The following is a 27,935-nucleotide window of genomic DNA, read 5'->3' on the forward strand; positions in this document are numbered from 1 at the left end:
TGGGCATAGAAATTAGAATAAAAAACATCACATGAGGTAACGTACGAAAAGTATCTTGAGGTATTTGTTTGACTTTGACAGAGGGGGGGCTAGTGAGCTATCATGAGTTAGTTTACCTTAAGCCCACCAGGTCAGATATCCTTGTCAGTCTACTTTTATATTTACGTTAGCTTCAAAAATTCTACTGTAAACTTGTGTTAAACATTTAAACTCTGTTTTTTCTAAGAAAATAAAAGAGTTGGCAATGTTATCCAAGTGTTAATTGTTACAATCAACGTGGTCACATTTAAAGTTAAGCTTACTAAAGCCTTACTTTATACATAAATTATAAGAAATTACAAATTTTCACTCTATTCATCTCAGGTTAAAACGCAATGTTGACAGATGACAGATGTCAAATTATTATATAGTCGGTGAGAAAGTTGTTCTGACAGTAAAATGTAAAACCTAATTGGGCATAGAAAATGTTATAAAAAAATAATAAAACATGAGAGCTACACTACGAAATTTTGATAATTTACTGATATTGACATGAGGGCGCTAGTGAGCTCTGTTTATTTAGTTTGACTTACGCCCACCGGATCAGATAACTTGGTCGGTCTGTATCTCATTATTATTTATTTTTTTACATAAACCTAATTAGATCTTCCTTTACAAAAAACATTTATCACACAAACATTTAAATAAACATATGCGGTGCTATAATAAACATTTGCTATATCCTAATATATATGTTTTATCCTAGCCACACAACATTAATTAAAATAAATACAATCTACGAACACAAATTGTAAAATATTACAAAAATTATGCCGATTTTGAACTTCGAAAATTTATCATATGTGGGTGGTTTATAAACCTATATAATTGCGATGCGTCGGGTTAAAAACTACTTATTTTGAATTTTCACTGAACAAACTGACCGAAAAACCCGTATATATTGTTATTTTAAGTTTTCGAATGAGACTAAAAGGAATAACAATGTCGAAGGTTGCTCTCTTACCGTCTGGATGACTCTCGCTTATAGAGGTTTCTCCATTATTCAGGTTCGACTGTACATTTTGTACGATAATTTCGACAGAAAAAGTCGGCATTGTGATTTTATGAAGAATTTATGGGTATTTTTTACGTGTGGCAACATTAATTAAAATTAAGTACTTCTATATTTGGTAGTTTATTGCACATTACAATATACATGTTATTATTTATTTTGGTGTTTTGTATTTATAAGTCAAGAAATAAATAATTTATAGCTTAGTGCTATAATATTATATTTTTAAAATACTGTTTAGAAATAGACGCTTAAAGCATATGCGAAGCAAACATTTTTCATAGGTTATAGTTTAAAATTAAATTGTTTTAAATGGTAACATTTAAACAGATAATAAATATTTTTATAGAATAAAAATGTTCGGAGTTTTTTTATATCATCGTAAAAAATTATTTTTCTTTCTAAAATTTATAATACCCGTTTTAATGATCTGCTATATTAAATGTAAGTAATAAATACAAGTATTCTTTGATCTTTCTTTCATAACACTAACAAAATGAATAAATAAAATGATTTTTATGACTTCCTCAAAGGAATTTCTTGAGTCAAGCTATCAAAAGTTACAATCGTTACATCTCACTTTTATAAACAAAACTTTAAATATAAAATCTATTTTGAAAAATTAAAGTCTGTTCTATTCTCAGTTCATTAATTTTTCAAAATGATTTTCCGTTTTTTTCGTAAAAATTTCAACAATTTTCTTTTTATGTTTAGTCACAGAAAAAGTTCTTTATCATTTGACAATCAATATTAAAAAGAAAATTTAAAAAATGTCTCATAAAATTAGAAAATCTATGAATCCATTTAATAACTGTCAATATTGTCTACATTTATACTATACAAATGAAAGCTGCGAGTACATTGCAGCGTAGCTAAAGCTCTAAAGGAAAATCACCCTTATTCCCTTTACCATACCTCACATTTATGCTCAGGGTTCATATTAGATTTAACCGGACAGTTAAACTCTTGAGAGAACTCTCTAAGATTGGATATAGGACCGATAACTCTATACTTAGCAATTGTATGGTCGTCCTTCTCTATCTGCATTTTGGTTGATTCTTTGGTCATCGATGAGCACCATACCTGGAAAATTTTAATTTATTTTTATATTTCTATTTTACTATCATAATCACAATGTTTAATTTATATTATTGTTTAAGTAACATTAATCATTTTTTTAAAAGAAATCCTGCTCGAAGGACCTAAATAATAGAGTTTTTATTATATATAATATTATAAGGTGGCAAACGAACGAGCGGCCACCTGAAATCGCTGAAGTAGCGAAGTGACCGTTGCCCATAGACATGCGCAATTACATATGCGTTGCCTACCTTTAATCGACGGAGGAGAGGATGCACAGGAAGAGAATATTTTCCCTTTCCATGCATCCTCTCATCCGGAAAGTCCACTTCCACTTCCCATTCTTTCCTTATAAGAAAAAAGGTGGGAAGGGAAAGAGGACTAAATTAGACCTCCGGGACGCACACTCATCAGACGAAACGCGGAATAGCTTCCACTTGACGCCTGTCTTGTGTGGTCGTGGTATTTCACCGGGCGAGGCGAGCCGGGACAATTCGTGTGAACATGTTAAAGCGGATGACTTTGACGGAAAGGTGATGTACGATGTGCATATACTTTATGCTATTTTTTTAAATTTCGCTTACGAAGTCGCGAGCCACAGTTAGTTTATAATATACCTGAGCGAAAGATATGAAGAAGAGTTGTCTATGGTTGTACTTCAAGCCGGGCAGAGTGTAGTTCACTTTGGCGTTCTTGCTGTAGTCCAGGTACGCGTGGAATGAAGCCTTTAGTCCGCCATTGTCCGCTATGTTCTCACCTTGAATAAAATGCAAGATTATAACATTATATTGTTAACAATTTAAGCAATTCTTCATATTTAAGAATTCTAAAGCTTAGATTTAGTCAATACATATATAAATTTATTATTAAAAAAATTGTGCCAAATGTTTTTTAATTGACTTCAAAAAGAAAGATTTTTTTTATTTCATCTGTATTTTTTCTTATATATATATTATTATTTTTTTTTGTTGTAAATCAGTTTAACAGTAGGTAGAAATTACAAATTTCTAGGCACATTCTAGGCGTATTTATGTTCTCTTTACTATGTTGTAAAAATGAGTATATCTTACCTAAGGTCTGTTTGCCGTTCAAATAAAGTCCTTCCATAGAGTAATTAGAGTATTGTTCTTGAATACATTTAGCGCGCTTCTTAAAGCGACCGATGGTTGCGTTGTTCCACCATTGGTTAAGGTTTCCGAATCTAGGAGAGAAAATTATTTTGTTATACCTAGACTTATTCGCCTACCGTTGGTTTCTGAGACCCAATCTGTATAAAACATATCGTCATCCCTGTTATTATTTTTGACAAAATAGAGATAAGATGAATCAAACGGAGATAGTGGACTCGGAAACCCATTCTTAATCATATAGTCAGACAAAGATGTCTGATTCGGTGAGAGGTGCGGTTGGTTTTGTCAGAATATATGTAAAACCTACTTAGACATAGAAAATGACTTGATGATATTCATCTTAAATATCATATGGTCTATAAGAAAACATAGTCCCCTTATAAATGGCTTTTTAATTACTAATCTTACTAATATTATAAATGCGAAAGTCTAGATGGATGTTTGTTAGAAGATATCTCCAGAACGGTTGCACGGATCTTGCTGAAATTTGTCATAGAAGTAGAATAATCTGGTACAAAAACGGTGTAACTTATATACGTACTAGCTCTCGCCCGCAGTAATAGATTACTCACCTGTCGTATTCCCGTCCCTGGTCGTCAAACGCATGTGTCAGTTCGTGCCCCATGACCACACCCATGGCACCATAGTTGACACTCTTAGGATTGTCACCATCGTAGAATGGCAGCTGCAATATGCCAGCGGGAAATACTATCTGGTTCTTTGTTGGCGTGTAGTATGCGTTCACTGTAGACGGTGTCATTCCTGGATATAAATAAAGTAATCTTACTAACATTTAAATATGAATGTTTTGGATGGATGGATCGATGGATGGATCTCCAGAACAGTTGCATGGATTCCCCTGAAATTGGGTATAGATATAGAACATAGTCTGGAAGAACACATAGGCTACTTATTTAGTGTTTTTTTAATACCGTGCGGACGGAGTGGCGGCAGCTAGTCTTTTCAAAAAGTAAAGTCAAAGATAGACGAGAAGACTTATCATTAAAGAATTTTATGTCTAAATCAAGACGTGAAAGTCTCTGACTTTTTCTTCTTATTTCCTAACTGATTTCAATTTGAGTCAGTGCTCGTTCACTGATAGATTTAGGCTCCTCCGTTGATTTCTTTATTAAGCCAATTTTTTCTCGTAAAATCATCTCTACTTACCCCATTTAGTCTTATTAACAGGCTGGTCTAATTTCTTGAGATCGTGACGTAATGTGAATACATTAAAAGCTATGTTATTCTCAAAGTATTCGTTAGGTTTTACTTCTAGATCTGAATACTGCTTGTCCAGTTCTTCCTTGTTCAATATGTAGTCAGGGAAACCTGTAGAATTGAGCCAGTTAAGTAATTTAACTATAAATATAGTGGCGTATTAAATTGTATAAGTAATCTACATAAAAATCTAAAAAAGTTTTTATATGTACGGTAGTACTAACCGCTGGTTTCTCAGGTCAAAATCTATGTGTAAAACATATCGTCATCCCTGTCATTATCTTTGACGAAACAGACATAATAATATGTTTTAAAAGTGATTTTGGGTTTCAGAAATCCACGGTAAATTGATAAATCATTGCATTAACATTTCTCTCTTAATATAGTAAAAAATAGTAGAAGTAAGACTACAGACTAGGATGACAAGTGATAGTGACACAAATAACTCACCAATCATGTCAGTGATAGCGTCAGCTTTGATCTCGGCAGCTTGTCTTGTCTCCGCGTCCATCCAGTCCAGGTTCTTGAGGTTGTCCTTGAATGCGGTGCGGATGTGGTCTATCATGATCTCGCCCTGAGTCTTCGCCTCGCCGTGGAACACCTCGCGCACAAACATGGCGCCCACAGCGAAACCTGCATACATTGGTTTTATAAAACTAGATGGCGTTGGTGACGTTTTTGAACGCGGTATAGAGATCCATTGTGAATTTACTTCAGTACTTCGGTTACTTTTAAAACTATATGGATGTTAAAATCTAAACCGAAACAGATATCGCTATTAACTCTTAAATGAGGTTTAAGCTGAGTGCCATCTGCGCTCGGCCATCTCACGCCCAGTTAAGCTGTAAATGCCTCCTCAAGGCAAACAGTGGCAATCAATCACAAAAAAAGATATCACTAAACTGGAGCCAGCTTATTGTTTGAGTAGATTTTTAGTACAAGACTAACTCTTTACTTAACACTAGAAAACTAGAACATTGTTATATTGTGTGGGAGTCACAGCCGGAGAATACTTTTTCAAATAAATCAGTCTTCTTTAACTCATATATTCCTTTTAGAATTGAAAACAACTTTTTCAAAAACACCGCTGTTACATTGTCTTTTTCATTCCCCGAATGTCAGAAAAACATGGCCGTCATTCAGACGAGCAATTACAATACTTTTAATTTACGATAACGAAATACCGTCAGATAATTAACATGATAAGTTGAATACTTCTATTTTATATTTGAGAATCAAATATTTAAATAATCTTTTGGATCGTAATACAAATGATTAATGTTGTTATATTAAATAAACAAAAGTGTTATTGACTTATAGCATAGACTAAATAACGTTTTACGTTAAGAAATTACAGAATATACAAAATGGCTTACAATTGTGTTTCCTTCTATGTTAGAATGGGTTCTTGACGGTTTTTACGTCAATGAAACGAAACTGTTAATTTTGCTTTCTTCAACTAATCAAAAACACATTTTTATAACGATTTTAATATATACAATCAGAACCACAAGACTAGTGGAGAGAAATCAGACGATATTTCCTGTGTGAATTTACGTTAAATTTAACTATTATAGTTAAATGAAAAGGTCAACAAATTCAACTATTATATCTTTGAATCAACGCCTATCCTTAATTCTATGATTTAATTATTTCTTAAATCTATATATTAAAAATATACATAAATATTAAAAGAACTAACTCACCGATAGCATTATTAGTATCAGTTACACAATATCTCCACGACTCCTCTGTACCTTCGGAACCGAACAACGCCTTGCGCAGTATCTTGGTCGCGTCACGGAAGGATTTGGACAAGTAAGTGGACAGAGAACGTGACACTTGCCACATCATGTAGCTTGTTATTGTCCTAGAAAAAATATGACGCATAAAATAAAACTGACTTAGGTTAACTTGGTTATTATTCTAGAAAATTCGGAAGCATTTTAATAACTCACAAAATAATGGATTGATTCGGATTTATTACTTTAAATATGATAATATATTTTGTGATTAGTATTACAAAACCTAGCTAGTTGTGGCCCGCGACTCCTTTCGTGCGGAACTAAAAAAAACTTAATAAGTAGCTTATGTATTCTTTCAAACTATGTTTTACATCTATGCAAAATTTCAGCGAGATCCATACAGCCGTTCTGAACGTATCTCGTAACAAACATCCATCCATCTAAACATTGGCATTTATAATATTATTAAGATATTAAAATTTCTCGGATATCGATATTTTAGAATACTAACCTTTGGTCTTCCTCAGTTCTGCTGTATTTCCTGATGACTCGAGTCAAATTCTTAAAATATTCCGGAGCGTATACGACCAATCTTTCATTGTCAGATATCTACAAAAAAAATATAAAATCAGATTGCTTTACACATTTCAATATCGTGTTCTAATTTGACACTAACGCCATCTAGTTCTTTTCTACGGAAAAAACACTTACAGTTCTATTAACCAATTTGAAAGCATCATTGAAGAACATAGACCAATTTAAGAAAGGTGCCACTTTTTGCCATTCTTTCAATGTGTATGGATTGTAAAGACTCTCTTCATCCCTTCTATCTTCAGATGGGGTTGTTATATTAGCCAGTTCAGTTTCAAACTGAATGACTTTGTTCATTTGAGCCCTGGCTTCAGATTTGTTAGCGCCGAGCAACACACTGATCTTTGTCATGTAGTCTAAGTATGCGTCTAGAACTTTCTTGTGAGCTGTTTTGTTGAGATAATTGTCACGTGTTGGTAAGTTCAATCCGCCTTGGTCCAACTGGAAGTAGGAAAATAAGAAGAGATAAAGACCGCATCAGTAAATCAAAGTGATAAAATTAAGTTAAGGCCTATCTACATCTAGCTAGTATCACAACAAGGTTTTCCTTTCCCTCTACGGAGATGTTTTTTTTTATATTTAATTCTTAAAAGCCATATTGAGTTAAGTTGAAATTACAACCTTATAAAACTATTATACTTTTGCCCGCATTAAAAAAAAATAAAACTAAAGTAGCATATGTGTTTGTCCAGATTATGTTCTACATCTATACCAAATTTCATAAACATCCGTTGAGCCGTTCCGGAGATACCTTCTAACAAACATCCATCCATCTATCCATCCATCCGATCATTCGCATTTATTAAGCAAAAAAAACTTACCACAATGACATGTTTGGATGAATTCCTGTCGTCTTCCGATACCGCCCAGTTGAATAGTCCACCAAGATTATATCTGTAAATAAGAAACTTAAACTATTCCAACTAAAATACCTGTTAAAAACAATTTTACTTTCATGTCAAATCATGATACTAAAAAATATACAAAAAAACAAGCCTCTGGGTCCAAAATTGTATAAACATATCATCATCCTTGCTATTCTCTTTGACAAAACAGAGATAACAATGTTTTACACATGGATTTTGGTCTCAGAAACCAACAATAAATCAGTTAAATAATGTTTAAATAAAAATTAACTGTAAGTTAATTGATTTTTAAGAAACAATTCGGGATATATATAGATATATAAATGTAGAAGAAACGAGAGATTTGTTAGGACCACACTGAATAGACGCGGTCTACGCTTACATGAGTTGTGGTTTCAGAAACCGGGCTTAAATTGAAATTACTTACGTATTTTGTACATCTTGCATCAATTTCTGCAGATCCCATTTTTGTTGTTTAGTCACAGTAGTAGGCAGTAAATGCCACCCTCCCAGCTGTTTGATGACACCAATCAATGGTTTCTCTCCCAACTTCTCTATGGTTTCATTCGTGTCTATGCATGCGTCATAATATATCCTAGCTTTTGCTTCTGCACCTGACACTTCGGAAATGTTTACTTTTTCTGTAATGTAAATAAATACACACATGATTATCAGATACTAGATATCGCCTGCGACTTCGTCCGCGCGACTTTAAAAACAAACTTAATAAGTAGCCTATGTGCTCTTCCAGACTATGTTCTACATGTATGCCAAATTTCAGCGAGATACATGCAGCCGTTCTAGAGATACCTTCAAACAAACAAACTTCCATCCATCTAAACATTCCCATTTATAATATTAGTAAGATATAAAGTAGGAAGGTTTCTCTGAAACTGTTCAATAATCTCGATGAAATTTGGCACAAATGTATAACATAGTCTGGAAGAACATATAGGCTACTTGCCAAGCTTTTTTTAATAATGAGTAGACGGTTTTTGTCAGTGTTTCAAAACTACACTAAAAGGATGTATATTTAAATTTTTCTTTGATAAAGTCTAAGGAACACGAGGTTGATGTAAATTCCAGTGTCTTACGTAAACGGGCTCTAATTCTATCAAATCCCTATATCATCATTTAGAAATCTATATTTATATATAATTCGTCTGTGAGTGTGTATGTCACTGAACTTCTCTCAAACGACTGGACCGATTTTGATGAAATTTTTTGTGTGTGTTCAAGGGGATCTGGGAATGGTTTAGATTCACAATGTTGTCCGCTGTTGTGCTGTGACAATGTTTTTTAATTAATTTTTAATTTATTAGTAGTTGTTGATTTTGGAATGTTTTACATTGGATCCGACAGACGGCCCTACCATCGCAGTGTCAAATTTTAAATAATATTCGAATTAAAGACGTGTAGACAGGACAACGTCTGTCGGGTCCGCTAGTCAATTTATATATTTTGTAACTTTAAAATAATAATATGAAAAACTTAAACTCAATAATAACTTAATATGATAACTTATTGCACAAATATTTCGTACCCAAAGTCGATAATCATAATATGTTTATTTAGAAATCCTTATATGTAATATTCATACAAAATACTTCTAACAATTTCTAAAATACTTTTAAAGTATGTCGAATTAACAATAGCACGATAATTTTGATAAGTAAATCGACATGATCTGTATTCCGGTGTAGTGATTTGAAAAGAAACACGTTTCTCGTTATTTATTATAATAATTAACGTTCTTTAAAAACGTATTTCGTTCATACTTTATTAGAAAAATCTACCTTTTAGTATAGTTAATTACTATTGCTTCATCTAATGCCATTTATTGGATAAGAGCAAAGAATTTATATTTATGTTAGTAAGGGCGACGCCAAAGGGAGGGCAGGGGGGTCATATGACCCCCTAGACACTCGAATAATTAAAAAATAATTAACCGTTAGTTTCTCTGACCAAAATCTCTGTATAAAAATATATCTTCATCCCTATCATTATCTTTCACAAAACAGAGATGACAATATGTTTTAAAAGGGGATTTTGGTATCAGAAACCCACTGTAAGTTGCCTACAATTCTACTTAGGTTCCACTATATAAAGTAATTGTTTTGTAGTAATTTGTTCGCGTTTATTGTAGCTTTAAATAACTTACCAAGCGCATATCTGATAGTCAATTGGTTCTGAAGTTCAATCTTACTGAAGATGCCCCAACTGGACTTTCCTTCTGGGATCGGGTTATTTCTGATCCATCCTCCACAAGCGAACTCGTAGAAATCATCGCAAGGATTCTTTGTCTCATCCAACGCTCTTATAACCTCGCTTGCAGTGTAAATACACGAACTGGAGAGACATACGTTAGATTCTGGAAAGAAACACAAAAGTACATTGAGTCTTAAATGTGGTATCATCAGCACTAGAATATTGTTATCCTTTTCATTGTCCAAGTAAAAATAGAGATAGCCTGTGTTACAACATTCGACGATTAAAAATCTGTTACCATTTATGTCGGTACGACACTGTAAAACCATACTATGGGTTCCCAAGGTCACGTACGAAATATATTCTTATCCCTTTCTATCTATTTTAGACAGCAGAGATAGCAATATCAAATACTACACGTCTTTTAAAACCCCATGTAACTGTTTAAAACAACGTGTACTGAGGTTATACATAAAATTTATATATGTGCGAATACAGAATAATTCTACAAAGACCGCAAAGTCTGTAAACAATTACTAGGTTTCGCACGAGGAAAGTTATACCTATACCATAGTGATATACTGAGCGATTCAAATATAAATACATATAAAGATAACTAAGCATTAAACACGTGACAACTTTTAAAGAGTTTTAAATTTCTATTGATACTTTTAGTATATGTTCTAGGTCAGAATGTGTGGCCGCGGACGAGAGCGAAGGCGTGCCCGTGGTCCCGTCCCGATACGTTGGAGGAACAGAGGGGTTTAGTGGGTATGCCTCCGCTATGGAGCAGAATCCCACATAACAGCCGCGTCCCCCCCAGGGCGCGAAGTATGCATAAAGCATTAACATAAGCAAAAACATAAGGGCAGAATGTGTGAGAACAAAGATAATGCTAAAACATTGAGAGATATTTTGTATCTAAACACGATTTTACACTACAGTTACATGAAAATTAGATAGTTTAGACAATTTTTTTTCTTAGAAATTCAATGAGACAAGGAAAAGGTACCTAAATATTTTGTATTTACTATTTTATATTTTGTTTCTACTATGCACTTGAACTAAAGTCAATAATTTAGAAACGCTACCGCTTATTCGTATAGCAACAACCTTAAGATTACACAAATCTCGTCTGACCTTGTGTTCTTGAGGGTCAGTTCGCCCTTCGTATACCCACCCCTGTCGCTGATATCCTGTCTAATCGCTTGGAAATTTACAATAAACAATCTCCTCTATATCTCCCTTAATATTTAGTAGACGTTTCGGTATTCATTTCTTTGTACAAGTTTAGAGGAATCCTTGACGTTTTTTTTTTTAAGTTACGAATGGTCTTTAGTTTTTGTTGCCTCTTAGGATTCATTATGTTCAAACAAGACAACTATTTTTATTTGGTTTGTAGCTTCTGATATTTTCAAAGACTAAGTCTATGACCTATGTTATGGAACCCTAGTTCCGAACTCTAGATCGGGCGGATAGTCGTTTAGTGGAAAAGGCTTCCTACCTGTGGGCTCCGGCCGGTAACAGGGCGGGACTGGTAGATAGGAAGGACTCCTGATTAGCAGCAGTATGCAGGTGGCCAGCAATGTTGCTAAGAGCAGGACCGCGCAGCAAACTAGCAGAACTCTTTCTAATTTGGTGCGCTGATGCCATCCAATGAGGGATACGCCCTGGAAAGATAGAAGACAGAATTACTGTAAAAGAACAAAATGTTAACATTGTTAAGTAACATCCATCCATCCATCTCAACATTCATTTATAATATTAGTCAGAAGTAAGGTGTACAACAATTGAAAATAGACAAAAGAAAGTTCGTAGTTACTTGTTTGTTCCTATTTTCTTTAAGACTTGACAATGGTTATCACAACCTTATAATAAAGAAAAACAATAAAATAAAATATAAACGAGGAAACCATCTTGTTAATTGTATAGAAAGGTAAAAACTATTGTTGACTCATATTTATAATAGAAAACATGATGAATATTCTATTCATGGTTTTATTTAGATTGTAAGTAAAGGTTGGTTCGATTACTGATAACTCTTTGATCTGACGGATTTCTATCACAAAAATGTACAATAGTACTACCAGTGATTTTCAACTTTTTCCACACTTTCTTAGCTTGCAAATATGTTTCGCGAGCTCTTCTGCAACCGGGGGCAAGATAAGAAAAAACAAAGTCACCTAAATTTGACGAGACTTCCCCACTTCATTACACTGAAGATCTACAACCGCTCTCGAAAAGCTACGCACCTCTTGAGGGTCAAGACTCAGATATAGTTAAAGAAAAAAGTGTTACGTTTTTAACTTTTCGGGCACTGCTGCATAGCAAATGATGATAGTAAACCAGAATTATTATAATCCTTAAATATTTCTTTGTTATTTATATACCATCGTAAATGGGAGAGTACAATGAAATTTGCATCGATAGGAGTAACTCGATTATATACGGGTAACGAGTGACGCACAATCCCATTTGAATAATTACGCAGCGACTATATACCATGTATGTAATACATGACCGAAACAAAGAATGCAATTGTTAAATGAAAAATATAAATTTCCATACTATAGTTAGTCACTGGCAGATTTTAGGAGGCTCAATTGTATTTAAATTCACTAAAAAAACTGTGAAAGTAAGACATTTCATAACATAACTACGTAGCCCAAATTCACTGATTGTTTTTGATTGTTTTTACTTTTCCATGACGCCATTTTTTAGTATCAAAGACGACCCCATAACTCTTCTATGTTCAACCCCCTACATTTCTAAACTGTAAAATCACAATTCTTCCCTTGATTATTATTTATAAATATATATTATACATACTTTTATTTTCATTTTTATCACACAGAGTAGTTCCAAAGGTATGTCACAGCACGACAATATCCAGCCATCAAATAGTTCCATTGACAAAGAGATGCTACGAACATGCTATTCTAAGCGTAATTTATATGTAACATTCAAATGTAATGGTCTCTCCGCACTATTATGGTTCACGTTTTATATTACGAATACAATATTGCTATTATGTATTGTATGATCACAGTATTACCGTGGGTTTCCACTGCAGGAAAATCTGGACAAAAAAAATATCTTTTTTTTTAAAGAGTTTGAGAAGGACTGTGTTGTCATGAATTTTGATGGCACAGTGCCCTATAAATATTTTAAATTAAAGTACATTTTTAATTATAGAATGGTATTTACAAGCATTTTGCTGTGACGTCATTGGATTCAAGTTTGAGGTATGCTGAAGCCAAAACAATAAAAAAGTATTCCATAAAATCGTTTTTAAGTACCATCTTTTTAAAAAGGGACGATATCTTCAGATAAGAAAAGAACGAAATCAGCCACTTGATATTGTTCTCTAAAATTTAATAAAGTGTCTTTAAGTGTATTGGGATACCTATAAAGTAAGCTCTTAGAGTATTTGAATGGCCCTTATAGTCCAAGAGCCATGTAAAGCAAGTGGTACCTAAAATCTACGCATGAATAAAAATCATTAAATCAGCTATTGTATACTTATTTTTAAAATTGGAATGAAAAGTTTTTGCAAAAAAAAATACTTAAAGCTTAAAATTAAATATAAAATCCATAGTTACATTGTAAACTAACACTCTTATATACATATGTTTTTAAAATTCCAATTTGAGCGTCTATTATCTTAAGCAGAGATTGTTGTAAGGACAGTTGTTACGTCATTGTTCGAATAAATGATAGTTGTTTTTGGGTTAATGAGGTTATTGACCTATAGTTAAAATTATTTGACTATTTTAAACGTAGTTAGACTCGTTGGTAACATTGATAACGAAGTTTACTATTTATATAAATACTAAATATGCAGTAATAGTACAAAGTTCAAAACAAAAGATATTGAGTAATTCTTTCTTTATATTTTACTTATATTTTTCTTCCTATCTCACTATTAGTAATGTAAAAGTTTCAAAGGCCCAATGGATCTAAATCTAGATGAATTTGAGAGATAGTCTAAAATAACATAGGCTACATTTTATCCTAAAAATGTATGACCATAGATTTTTGTTTTTCACTAAAATAAAAAAAAACTTAATTAGTTCCCGGCAATAATTCGAATTTTTCTCACCTTTTAAACCTTCCCTAGACGTCCACGAACATTTCAAGGCCAAGATAAGATAAATCCGTTCAGCCGTTCTTAAGTTTTAGCGAGACTAACGAACAGCAATTGATTTTTATATATGTAAATATAGAACTGTAATTTTATATATCTTAAGACAAGGTTTATTTGATTTTTAGGGTTCCGTACCCATAGGAAAAAAACGAAACCCTTATAGGATCACTTTGTTATCCGTCCGTCTGTCTGTCAAGACCCTTTTTCTCGAAAACGCGTGAAGGTATCAAGCTGGAATCTATTTTTTGTAATATTGAATATTATTTTACATAGAAATGACTCAATACTTTTGTTATAATATGGTACTTATATATTTTTATTTATTATTTCTAAATCAATAAGACCTTAAGTCATTGAAATGTTATTTCTGGTAATTGTTCTGTAGCTTACGTCATATGTTTATCGATAAACATCTGTACATCACTATTATTGCTGCTAAGACAGGTGCGAGTGAGAGGTCATATAATTATTTATAACTCTGAATGTACGAGTAATAGGGAACGAAAACATTACTGAATAGAAGAATCAATCCATCTAAACTTTCGCATTTATAATATTGAAAGATAGTTTATTCATGCATTTCGTTAAACCTGAATGTATGTTACGATACGAGGTCATAAAATTTGTTTAGGAAAGGAAATACATTAAGTATTGTTCTTTTATATTCCAGTGTTATTTATTAACATACAAAGGTATATTAATCAATGCTAAAGTAAGAATACACGCACGAAATCAAGGGTAGTAGGCAAGGATTACGGAGTTTCATTTGACACAGTCCAGCTCACTATTAGTCGTTACTGGGCTCGGAAACTTCACTAAGTTAAGGTTAACAATAGTCGGGCCGCGGATAAGAGCGAAAGCGTGCCCGTGGTCCCGTCCCTACGCGTTGGAGGAACAGAGAGGTTTAGTGGGTATGCCTCCGCTATGGAGGAGAATCCCACATAACTACCGCGAAAAAAAAGGGGTTGACAATAGTCAGCCACGTTGGCCTAGTGCGGGTTCATACATATCTTTGAATTTCTTCTCAGATACGTGTAGGTATCACGATGTTTCCTTTCAGTAAGAACGTCGGATTAATGTACAACAACATGTATTATATGCCAATAAAAACACACCCTTCAACATGGGTTAGTCCACTTTTATAGGCCATATTCCGCCCGCACTATTTACACGGCGAATTGATCGTAAATATAAATTACACATAACTATAAACGTATTCGATTGTGTCAAGGGCGTATAATACGAATAAATTGCAAACGTACATGTGTCCGAGAAAAATGTATGCAAAAAAATGTAGTGTAAATGTAAAGACATACACTTTATTGTATATTTTGCATCTTACCAATAATCTAAATTAGGAAATGGATAGAACAATTAACTGGTTCTAGTAGCAAATTGGCATAGATGTCATGATACAACTCGGCTAATATATTTTTTAATTCTGGTCGGTCGGATTCGCAGGCAATAGCTAGTATCATCTATCATCCCTTTTAAATTAAAAAAAATAAGTTTTCATCTTACAAATGCGATTATTTACAAAAATATTTATAAGAGAATGGCAGATATACCAGAATGTTTATTAAAAAAAATGGTCCTTCGAGCCAGATACTCTTTATAACCTTTGATAGTATTATGCCACCTCTTAATATCTCGGACAATACATTTTGTCCTATATCAAAAGAGATAAGTCCAACAGTGCGGCGTTACTACACTTTAACATCGATACATCGCAAAATACTCTAGATATTTGGATTTAATAAAAATATTTACAATATCTCTAAGCATCCTAATTTCCTTGTTAGTAACTATTATTATTTTTAATTTCACCGTATATAAGCAAAGGTAAATGTTTACGTGTATCGAATCGAAAACATTCTGTCCTGAAATACCGAAGTGAAGTAAAAATAACGCGGCGCGAAATGTTGGCAGTAACATGGAGACTAACTGAGCGGGTAATTGAGCAATTTGTCGTACGAAGTACTATGTCTTTAAAGCGAACATTATGTTAATACTATTAAATATACAACTATAAGTAGAAAACAGGTTATAATTGTCTTTTAAATTTGTTATCATTAGATACTAGCTATCGCCCCGCAACTCCGCGCGGAATTAAAAAAACCCAATGATTAATCTATGTGTTCTTCCAGACTATATTTTATATGTTTGCCAAATTTCATGAAGTTCCGTTGAGCCGTTCTGTCGATACCTACCAACACGTATTATCACATATATATGTTCTACATATTTTGGAAGAAGACATAGGCTACTAATTAACTATTTTCAATTCATCGGGTATGGAGTTACGTGCGACAACTAGTTCACAATAAAACTGACTACTGATTTTTAGTTTTTTGATGTTCCAAAATTTAAAAAGTAATATTTCAATTATTAAATCTAACAAATAAGGGATAAGGAAAATGAAATATAATTTGCTACGTCTGCTTTAAATAAATATTTTTCGTTCTTGATATGTAAATCATATTAATATATTTGGAAGAAAATCAGTGACGTCAACGCGTCTGTTTAGTATCAGTCTTCCGCCTTACGCATACGAGAGGCTATTCAAGGCAGATATTGTCGTAGTTAGATGCTAAATATTTGTTGAATTTGTTAGGAATTACCTTTTTACGTTCTTTAATTTGCACGTAAAATATATAGATTAGGCGATCTGTTTATTTAAAATATTTGGGATAGTATAATAAATAATATCGGCTCGAAGGACCAGAATTTTTAAAAGTAATGGCTTGCAGCAGGAATGTACAACAAGATTATAATCTTGAATTTTAACTTGATAGGATTCAAGACATACAAAATTTGGTTGAAATAATAAACGCTTAGTAGAACTGAACCGAAGTACAATTTAAATAATATTTAATAAGAGTAGTGTATTTTATAGTATTAAAGGCGAATTTCTTAGCCCTTTACTATGACAATGAGTTCAACATCGAGGCAAACTTCATGACACAAGTAATCTAATACTCTAGCGTCTTCAATAACCACGTCATTAATATTATACAGTATCTTACTACGTATTCTAATAACAATACAAGATACGTCTAAAACGTGCCCTATCAACTTTGCTATTATATGAACGAAATGGTTAAGCGAGAGTACAAGGAACTGCCATAGTTTTCTCGTATATATGGATGACTCCGCTACATAAATTAGCTTTGTCACTCATCCTATAATTATGGTTTTTATATTCCATAATCCTACCTTCTTATATCCTTGAGAGTTTTCCGGTTTCGGAGCTGTTTCGAAAAGGTTCAGTCTTGAGTTTTGAAAGAAATCTTGACTTGAATTTTCTCTTGAGAACAATTCAGCTGTCGAGCTTTCTCTTGTTAACGATGGACGAGGTTTTACAAAAGGATTATTTCTCGCGTTCCTGCTTTGTTTGAGCCAGTTGAATTTGTTTATCACATCTGGGGCGGGTGAAGGGGACGGTGTGTCATCCGGGGTATCATTAGTCGGCGATGGTGGCTCTTGAGATATTGATGCCATCTTTTTTTCAATCTATCTCGATAACACTTTTATTAAACACGAAATAACTTGTACTTAAAGATGTATTTTATTTATTTTAATGATCACAAAGCTAAATACATATTTTAATCTGATTTTTTGAGAAGATTTTCCGGAAAATATTATTTTCCGCTAATCACATCTACTGCCGTCATCTTTAAACGTTACAAGTGCAAGGTTATTTTGTACAAACAACTATAGAGATCAAGTATATCACTGAACGGAGTCTGCTTATAATAAAACGTGCCTAAATTATTTATTTTTGTATCGCGGACATGTGATGCGCCGCGCGTGTCGGACTGAACTGAATCGGTTCTGTGTTTACATCGGCGCGTGCGCATGCTGTAACCAGCCAGCGTTACAGTGACTATCCCTTCAGATTTTTTACGGATTTTCCTGAATTTAAACTGATATAAGCGGTGCCTCTTAAACTCATCTAAATTGTATACGTGTTAGATACTTGTATTCAATTACAGTTTTCCTTTGACTATGTGAGTTTTTTTAAAATCTTATCAATAATCCATATTATTAAGGACTTATTTATATTTAAATCTCAAGTTTAAAGCTTAATTTTAATGTATTTTGCCTCAAGAAATGAAATATTGTAAAACAGTCTTCATAATTCATGGATGTTTGAATTCTGTAATGGAATCAAACTAAACAAATATTTGTTTAATGAAAGTTCAAACCACTGAGTCACAGTCCTCATTTATTGTGCATATTCTTATATCTTACTTTTGTTTATTATGACTCAACAACTGACTTATCTATTACAAATAAAAATATATAGCGCTATAATCATGTATTAAACAAAAAAAATGTTGAGCAATTGCATATGTTTTACTTATAAATGTAATCAATTTATTATAACATTTTGACAGACGTCAAAAGGATGACATTCTATTTTAGTCTACATGTTTTTGACTATCGCCACCAGTTTTACCGTATAGGCAAATTTAGTGATGGCTATAAGATAAGTTTTATTAGTGTATTTCATTCATTCACATCTCTTAGTCTATTTGAATGACAGAGATAGCTATACGGTTACAATTACTACACATAGTGTCCTGTAAAATTCTTCTTTATGGTCACACCACAATTTAAGTAAGATCAGCTTTTGTACGCTGACTACTGTATCTCTTATCTACAACTGGGGATAAATTCACGAATGTTTGGGGCCGTGTTGGGATAATTTGCATGATGATAATGTTATGTGATACATAAGCTTTATTTATATATTTATTTATATAATACTGGACGTCAATTCATTCAATGGATACAGATGAGTTATGAAAATATAACATATATATCTAGGAGTACATTAACCACCTAATTTATGAGTTGTTTGTTTGGGTTTTATGTGAGGTTTTCAAGGCCTTACATTTGTTCAGACTATTCAGCAGGCAGCAGTCATCATTTCTGTCTTTCATAGACGTTGCATGGTCTAGAAATAGGCAATATATGTTCCGTATTTTTAGGTCTTATTGTACTTCCTATTTTTGAATATAGATTCAAACATATTCGCTGCAGCATATTGAAATTAATTAACACAATTTATATGTCCTATTTTCTTTAAAATATTAGAGAACTCTATGTCATTTATAACATATATATCTCGCTTATTTAAAGTTAAATTGTTGTGAAATTTCTATCTTTGTATTAACTTACTATAAATATTTTTAATATTAAATTTATTTACAAAAGGAATTACTACCAAAAGAAAGCGAGTGAATTCAATTCAAAAGGGTTGCGGTAAAGTGGAAGCTTTGAAATGCTTTCAAAAGCAAGCCTCCAAATACCCCGGATCGCACAATGGCTTTGCGAGATAAACAGAGTATAGTACCATCCAAAAGTTATTACAGCTCGCGGTAAGCTAGTAGAATATCTGCGTAGATCGGTGCCAAAAGTATGTGCCTCGAAATTCAATTTGTTTTGAGCAATGAGTGCCAAATTGCGAGCCGCTATAGAGTTTGAATCTTGTTATATCTGTCTGCAAACTAAGTACTAGCTAAGCCGATCACCAGTTGAATAGGATTTTGTTTTTGAATAAACATTTGAATCTATATATTAAAAAATGAGTGTCTGTGTTATATCGAAAAAAAAACACAAATTAATTGCGTAGTTGATAACGGAATACAATTTTTTTTTGTCTGTGTTTCTGTTTGTCTGTTCGCGTGGCCGTGCTTGTTCCTATATTTCTCCGGAGTGGCTGGACTGATTTTGAAAGGACTTGGGCGAGAAGATAGCTAAAGTTACAGGCTACTTTTTTCTTATTAATTTTGCGCTGATGAAGTCGCAGGCAACTGCTAGTTTTGAATAAGTCTCGGACAGTAAGAGCAGTTTAGTTGCTACATACGTGAATGTAGATATTTAGCACTTGCACAGTGTGAATTATTCTGTTCGTCTCAGTTTTATCAAATCCAATAAAAGAGATCACAAAACATTTTGTCAACAAAGCCACGGTTGTAAGTAAATGTATTGAAAAATACAAAATGCCTTTACAAAGTTAAATAGGCGCTTTTCGTTCGTTAATTATGTTTTTAATTTACTCTGACGTCTGACTCTATTTAGTAGGTAATTTAAATTTTAATTAAGTTTCTTTATTTCAAACGCGCTTAATACTGTATCGTGTGTTGTAAAGTTAGCTGAGGAAATTACTTAAATGTTAATATAAAATATTACTAAAGAATATCTGGCTTTTTCACGTTTTTGGGTGAATTTGTTAGATTTTAGCGCGTCATTTACAACTTTAATATTTGTTAACAATAAATTAGTGTTTTGCCTTAACTACGTATCTTACTAATATTATAAATGCGTATGTTTAGTTGGATAGATGCATGGATCTCCAGAACGGCTGTATGGGTCTAGCTTAAATTTGGCAAAGATGTAGAACATAGCCAGGACGAATACATAGGCTACTAACTTCTTTTTCTATATCGCGCGGTCGGAGTCGCAGGCGAAAGCTAGTATTAAATAAAAACTAAAGTATTAAAAACCCACATGAACAAAATATATGATTTTTTGCTTTAGTGCTGTCGTGCGTTAAATCTAAGATTGTCTGGATTTTTTCTTTTTGCATTTGACGTCATCTTTTTATACATTTATTTTGCGTTCAGCGGAGCGCGAAAGGAAAATTGCGATTTGAAAATTCAGCATGACGGGAAGATCTTTGACTAATTATTTACGACAATGGCGCTATCGATCTTTAAAAATATTTGCTTATTTATACGTAAATACGACCATTACTTACCGTGGGGTTTTGTGATCAAAATCTACGTTTAGAACATATCGTCATCCCTGTCATTATCTTTGACAAAACTGAGATGACAATATGTTTTTAAACCTACGGTTAGTATTGATTTTTTTATTTTGTATGCTCACGTAACTTACCCAAATTCTTCCTACATAGATCTATTATTTAGGGTTGAGGCTATGGGCTATATTTATTACTAGATTTGTTTTAGTTCCGCGCGGACAAAGTCGCGGGCAGGTGTTAGTTTGAAATATTTTTCACCGAGTTTTCAACATATAACGGGACTTTACCCTAATTATACATACTTACACGTATTCATCTGACATATATTATAAATGGGAAAGTTCAGATGGATGGGTAGATGGATGTTAGTTAGAAGGTACTCTGGAACAGCATGACGGATCTTGATGAAATTTTGCACAGATGTAGAACATAGTCTGGAAGAACACATAGGCTTATAAAGTTTTTTTTAAATTTAATTACGTTCTAAAGTTACGTGAACTAATTCAAGATCGATGGTATCTTTATTTCCCTATTGAGTTATGACGTCATACATTTGTCAACGTATGGAAATGTACCAAAGAACAATATATTAGTCTACATAGCACTAAATTGTTGAATAAATAACATGCTCGCTAATAAGAGAACCGCGAAACCGTCTGACTGTATGTATATATTACTTTTGTAAATAAAACGTGTGCGAATTTTATATTTTACATGTAAATATAAAAAATTTAATAACACCAAACTATAATATAAAGGAAGTTTATTTTGAATATCAGATAAAAATCAAATAATTTAAGTATATGAATACGGAATTTAAGTAATAAACAATAATTGAGATTAAGAGAGATATTAAAAACTACCCTATCTCCGAAATGGGACCAAAATAGATGCTTAAAAAGTTTGATAAAAATTAGTTTAATAGTTTTGGAGTTTAACGCGAACATTATGACACGAAATTTTTGTACATATAAGTTTTAAAAGCTGTTGATTTTGTTTTAATTTATTTATTATGATTACAATTTGATGTGTGATCGTATTTTAAAGCCTATCCTTTTTCTCTATTACGCCAAAAACATGTACGTAGTATGTACGTGGTATCCTTCTATGACTTTAAAGCACGATAATTTGCGTTACCTTTGAATAAGTTACAATGTTGTAACGATATTCAAATATTGTATTAAAGAATTGAGATATTTGTATGAAATTTATTATAAAAAGATTGTTTTGCAACTTTTGCGTATTTAAACTCATTTTATAAACTGTTTTGTTACTTAATTTTTTTCTATGTTTAAACAAAATAAAATAAGTTAAGGTGATATTATATATTTCATTTAGTACGAGTTTACTTCAAGCGTAATAACGCCTGGTTATAAAGCAATCTGTGGTGCTATCTCGATATATTGCCTATTGATTTATAGCAGGCGCGTTGTTACTTACACAAAGAATTACTACTGTATATTGTCTTAGAATAAACGATTGAATTCCTTTCTCCAATTATAAATAATTTCTTACTAAATATAAAACTATTGAATAAAAGTTGCAAGAAGAAATTATAAACGTTGTTAGTAGGTATACTACTTTCATTACTGTATTGTAAATAGCCTAAAATTCTTAATATAAGAGCGACATATTTACCATATGGTATCGGATGTGAGTCCCTCCAGATCGCACTCCCTCGTTCAGTTGAATAGAGCTGATACTGCCAGCGTCATCATCCATGAAACCGGTTTTCTTGTAGCGCGCCATCTGTCGAAAAATAATATTATTAAAAACTAAAAACTTATTTTTTCATTAAAACCTTTTTAGTCTATAAGGTTGCAATAATAAAATAATTATTTTTAAAATATTTATTTTATTAGTTTTAGTCGTATTTTAGTCGTCCTATATGTTACGTCAATTAAAAATATATTTCGTCTTTTTAGTGTCAATTAAGTGCTCGTGAGTCGATCAACATCAGTTCATACGTCCCCACTGAGGGGCTCAGAGCCTACCCTGACTGAATAACCCGTAGTAACGTAATTATTAAATTGTACCGAATAATTATAATAAATTGTTCAGTCATGTGTTAATGAAAAACTTCCGCTGAACGAAACGAAGCGAGTACACATTGTTTATTCCGGTTCATTAATCTTCATTCAAAATAACAACTTGATGTTAGGATAAAAAGTCGAATTGCAAAGCAGACCTCACTTGAATTTTCCTTTGCAGTGCTAATACAAAATAAAAAAGAACGCGAAAGCTTTTCTTCTTTTGTTTTTAAACGGCGACACACTTGTTTTTATCATGTAGGTATCTTTATTCAATAAAAGAAATACTAACCGTGGGTTTCTAGAATAATCATCCATAAAACATATAGTCATCCTTGTCATTATTTTGACAAAACTGAGATATTTAACAATGTTATATCTTTAAATGAGCAATTCTTGTATATATATATATATACAACAATTGCATATAAAACACAATTTAAAATAATTAAAGAAATAATAAAATAAATTAAAAAAAAATACCGAGCAAAGCTCGGTCATCCAGGTACTGTTATTTAAACGGGGATTTTGGTCTCAGAAACCCACGATTAGCCAGTAAAAGTTCACCATTACCACACTATAGAGATATTCTTTTATTTAAAAACTTAAATTTATACTAGAAAATACGGTCCTCTCTACAAAGCAATTTAAACTTGAAATTGCGCTTCGATCGTTCGATAGAGCAATATCCGTAAAAACTAATCCCGCGTTATTGAGGACAATTCATTTCCTGTACGGGAAATAATTGAAATATGGTGGACAGGAATGTAGGTTAGTGGGCGTTTCCACTGGAGAAACATTTGTATTTAAATTTATTACCATTTCAGTTTGATGAAAACATAGACTACATATAATATGTTTTAGTGTTGTTTATATAAAATATACATAATTTAAAATACTCTCTCTTACTAATAGAAATACGAATGTTTGGGTGGATGGATGTTTGTTTGTTTGAAGATATATCCGGAACGTCAGAACGGGTTTTGATGAAATTTGGCATACATGTAGAACATAGCCTGGAAGCACACATAGGCTATTCTTTTAATTTTTTTTTAATTCTGGACGGACGAAATCGAGAGCGACAGCTAGTATATTATAAATGCGAATGTTTGGATGGATGGATAGACGTTTGTTTGAAGGTATCTCCAGAACGGCTATACGAATCTCGCTGAAATTTAGACTACTAATTAAGATTTTTTAATTCTGCGCGGGTGTACATTTTGTGACAGTTTATAAAGGAAAAAACTACTAAAATAAACCCTTTGTATAATCCATAACAAAGTGACGATAAAATTAATAAAAGCAAGGACTTTGATGGCTTTTCAGATAAGATTATACATTTATATGAAAAGCTTTTAACAAGGTTGATAAATATAAACGTCAAATCATAGTAAATATAGTGTAGCAAAGTATTAAACATGCAAAAAGCTTTGTCTAATCCTAGATTTTCGTGTGCCTAAGTTAACATCTAGATTCTTTTGAATCTGGATTACAATACATCTGGCATTGACTTGATACATTCGTTAAGTTCTCTTTTACTTTTATTAAAAATAAAAGATGCATTTGTAATTAATTAATCTGTAAAACCACTGAACTGATATTATTTTCCCTTAAAAAAACTTTGCTATCGACAATTATAATATGCGAGTTTCATAAAGAAATTTGATTTGACCTTTTCAGCATTTTATTTTTTTATTCCATTTTCGTGTGACGGAGTTTTCTTTAGGGCGTATTTACATTAGTCGTTAGAGCCCGCATTAGGCGATTGTCCTTACTACGCGTTATACTCCTTAAAATCCTCGTACGACGCTTTACCTCGGTTGTTAACCTGTATACGAGGACTCCTGTTAGGTGACGACTGATTTATCGATCAATGAAATTGCGCCCTTATATTTTTATGACTTTTTAATCTTGCTTCTTACTTTTAGACATTATTAATTAGAATCCTTTAGCGCGAATGACGTGCTTTCGTTACAAAGTCCAGTGTCAGAATGAATAGTGAGGGGACATAAACGTCGACATTTTAGTAAGGCTAGTGTTGGGTCAATACACTGCCACATTTTCGGCTTTTCTTCCTAACATTACTATCTTATCATACTTCTCACTAATATTATAAAAGTAGTAGTATAGATGGATGGATGTTTGTTTGTTTGAAGGTATCTCCGGAACGGCTGAACAGATCTCACTGGAATTTCTCATAGATGTAGAACGTAGTCTGGAAGAACAAATAGGATACTATTTTTTTAATTCCCCGTGGACGGAATGGCGGGCGACAGCTAGTTCTTTATATTTGAAAAGGTCATTAAAGATCACATAAATTGTATGCTTTCGTTTTTTATCTTGATAAAGTTGTGGTATTAAGGCAGCTCCAAGCTTACACCCAATAGATATGTACGCAACGCAAACAAGATTTGCGCATGCGTAACAAAATAAAACTCCAATATTGATAGCAGACGATATTACGCTGGAATCGTGTCGTTGACTACTCTCACATTACGACAAACTCAAAGGGATATTTAGATTTTCTAATATTGAGGATCTAAGAGGATGCATGGAAAGCGAAAATATTTTTTCTTTCTGTGCATCCTCTCCTCCGTCGACGAAAGGTAGGCAACGCATATGCAATTGCGTATGTCTATGGGCAACGGTCACTTCGCTATTTTAGCGATTTCAGGTAGCCGCTCGCTCGTTTGCCACCTTATGATATAAAAAATAAAGAATAACTTTGTTAGCTTTTACCTCAAAACACTTTAAATATTTGCCAAAAGTGATTAGTTTGAACAATACGTACTTGTAAGCTGTTTACATTGGAACAGTTTCATCTTGAGGCCCGTCTGGGTTAGACTCACGTGAACTTAATATAGCTTACTCCACTATTAAAGCAATGGTAAAGCAACCCATTGAAATGGGCAGTACTTATTTGAAAAAAATATTTGTTAAACAGCAGTCATCTGCGACTCCGTTCGCGCGGTATTAAAAAAATAAAAACCTTTTTGTTCTTCTAGGCTATCTTCTACATCTATGTCAAATTTTATTGAGATTCATACAGCCGTTCTCGAATTCTAACAAACATCCATCTATCCTAACATTCGCATTTATTATATTAGTAAGACAATGTTTACATTGAAGTTCGAATATTCTAATATCGCAAAGTTTACTCACGAAAAAAATGCTTTTCAGTAGCTTGTAAGTAATATTAATTAAAATTTAGTTGGTGTGGGTAAACAATGCTAAATAAATGGTTGCTAGGCGTTAACCAACTGGGTAAAAATCAATCAGGAACACGGGCAGGGGTAAGTCAAGGGCACGCGACGCCCAATCCTTAGGGTTGTCACCGCCGGAAACAGCCAATCCTTCAACCATAGACAAAGTACAATTGGTATAATACTTTTTTGCTTTATACTTTATAAGATTAGCTAGTCTTTTTTTTCAACATATAGAAATTGAATTACTTCTGTTTACTTAAATTAGGCATTGGATAAGAACGAGATATAGAGGCAGGATGCTAAATACCAACAAGGGTTGACTCGTGGTAGTTTTCTCGTTAGTGTTTGTTATTTTATTGAAAGTTGGCAACCCTAACTCCTAAAGGTAGCAACAGGTCAACTATAATAATACACTTACGTAACATTATGCGAAAGTTTAAATGTATGGATGGATGTTTCTTATTAATTATCTCAAGAACATCTGAACAGACCCTCCTGATTTGGCATACATGATTAAGTTTTTTTTTAATTTCGCACAGACATAATCGCGGGCAAAAGATATAATAAATAAGCAAATATAATTTAGTAGATAGAGTTGCTCACAGTTGAGTTTCAACTCAAAATAAAATACGAAATTCAACCCCACGATAATATCTTTTGCTATTTCTGTCGCCTCTGAATGGGTTTAAGATGGGTATTTTAAAAGTATGTAACTATTTCTAAGACATGTTTTTAAATCCAACCTTTGATTTTAACTGCAGAAATAGCCACAAACAAAACATTGTCATCTCAGTTTTTTTAAGGATAAGGGAAATTTAACTAATGCCAATATTTTGGATTATGCCGGCAACGGCAACTAGCTCGGATTTTTTCTCTTACAGTGATTTTTTAATTAACAGCTGTCAAATCATTAACGGCCAGTACTTGCTCCAAAAAAAAAACGAATATGCCTAAAAATAAACAGATAAAAAGTGTTATTTTGGTTTGTTCGTCTCCTACGTATTATTGAACCAATGCATAAATAGATTTTGAAGCTAATGAAAATTGGTGTACAAAAAATGACTCAATTTTAAGGGATTTCAGTTTTTTTTTTGTTTATTTACTATTTACATCGCATACAGAATTCGTTCCTTTATAGACTGCGTAGGTGTAGATTGATTTCTTATACGTAAAAAGGACAAGGTAAAACCATGCCCTTGGTTAACGGGAGTGTGTTATCAACTAATTCTGATGGAACAGCACTTAATATGTCAGATAAGAGCTAAAATGCGAAATCTTAGTACACTACATTAAACGTCCTTTATCCGTCGTCTCTAAATATAAACGTTAAATAAAAATATACACATACTTTGAAGTATCAAATATACGTATAAAAAATTAGAATTTTATTGTACATGAATATAAAAAATGTATTTTTACACGTATACATTTAATAAAATAGACTGATATCCCTATAGGAATGTTTATAAGGATCAAGAAAGAAATTGTATAATTTTTAAGTATAAGACCTAAGAACATTGTTGTAAAAATTAAAATTAGTACATTTTTGTAGGTTAGTAAATTTGCTATATTTAAATGTTGTTAATAAAATTAAGAAATTGTAAAATCAAACATTCTTTTCTGAACACATGTCTGTACTAAAATTTCATTTCTATTTTTACAACAAAGCCTCAAATATGCTGGATAAAATCACACGCATAAATAATACATTACCGTAATTCCAGGCTTCAGGTGTAACGATGGCATGGATGTGCTGAATTTTAAAAGAACTCAATACACTCAGTATCACTTCACATTGATTTTTCTATAAAATTTATTATCTTTAGTAATATTATTCCCGTGCAATAAAACGGGCGCGAAAAATCGGTACACCCCGACGTATGGCCCG

The 27,935-nt window shown here is 32.7% G+C and overlaps 1 protein-coding gene across 3 annotated transcripts; it reads right to left on the reverse strand.

Moving 5' to 3' along the window:
* Positions 1 to 1,723: 1,723 nt before the first annotated feature.
* On the reverse strand, positions 1,724 to 27,930 carry Nep3 (M13 family metallopeptidase neprilysin 3). Of its 3 annotated transcripts, XM_013319419.1 has the most exons (15): positions 27,761 to 27,930; positions 22,450 to 22,560; positions 11,394 to 11,559; positions 9,843 to 10,052; positions 8,109 to 8,322; positions 7,637 to 7,709; positions 6,936 to 7,256; positions 6,736 to 6,833; positions 6,186 to 6,349; positions 4,930 to 5,112; positions 4,429 to 4,590; positions 3,834 to 4,023; positions 3,202 to 3,332; positions 2,749 to 2,888; positions 1,724 to 2,134 (listed from the first exon to the last, which is right to left on the reverse strand). In XM_013319419.1, the coding sequence occupies exons 1-15, from the start codon at positions 27,791 to 27,793 to the stop codon at positions 1,958 to 1,960; spliced, it is 2,373 nt and encodes a 790-aa protein (XP_013174873.1). In that variant the 5' UTR covers positions 27,794 to 27,930; the 3' UTR covers positions 1,724 to 1,957. The 3 variants fall into 3 exon arrangements, with proteins under 3 accessions (XP_013174873.1, XP_013174872.1, XP_013174875.1); XM_013319418.1 differs by lacking the exons at positions 22,450 to 22,560; positions 27,761 to 27,930 and adding an exon at positions 17,253 to 17,838 and having other exon boundaries at positions 1,725 to 2,134; XM_013319421.1 differs by lacking the exons at positions 22,450 to 22,560; positions 27,761 to 27,930 and adding an exon at positions 12,719 to 12,774 and having other exon boundaries at positions 1,725 to 2,134.
* Positions 27,931 to 27,935: the final 5 nt, after the last annotated feature.

This window comes from Papilio xuthus, unplaced genomic scaffold (genome assembly GCF_000836235.2).
Source record: "Papilio xuthus unplaced genomic scaffold, Pxut_1.1 DF826159.1, whole genome shotgun sequence".
NCBI lineage: Eukaryota > Metazoa > Arthropoda > Insecta > Lepidoptera > Papilionidae > Papilio > Papilio xuthus.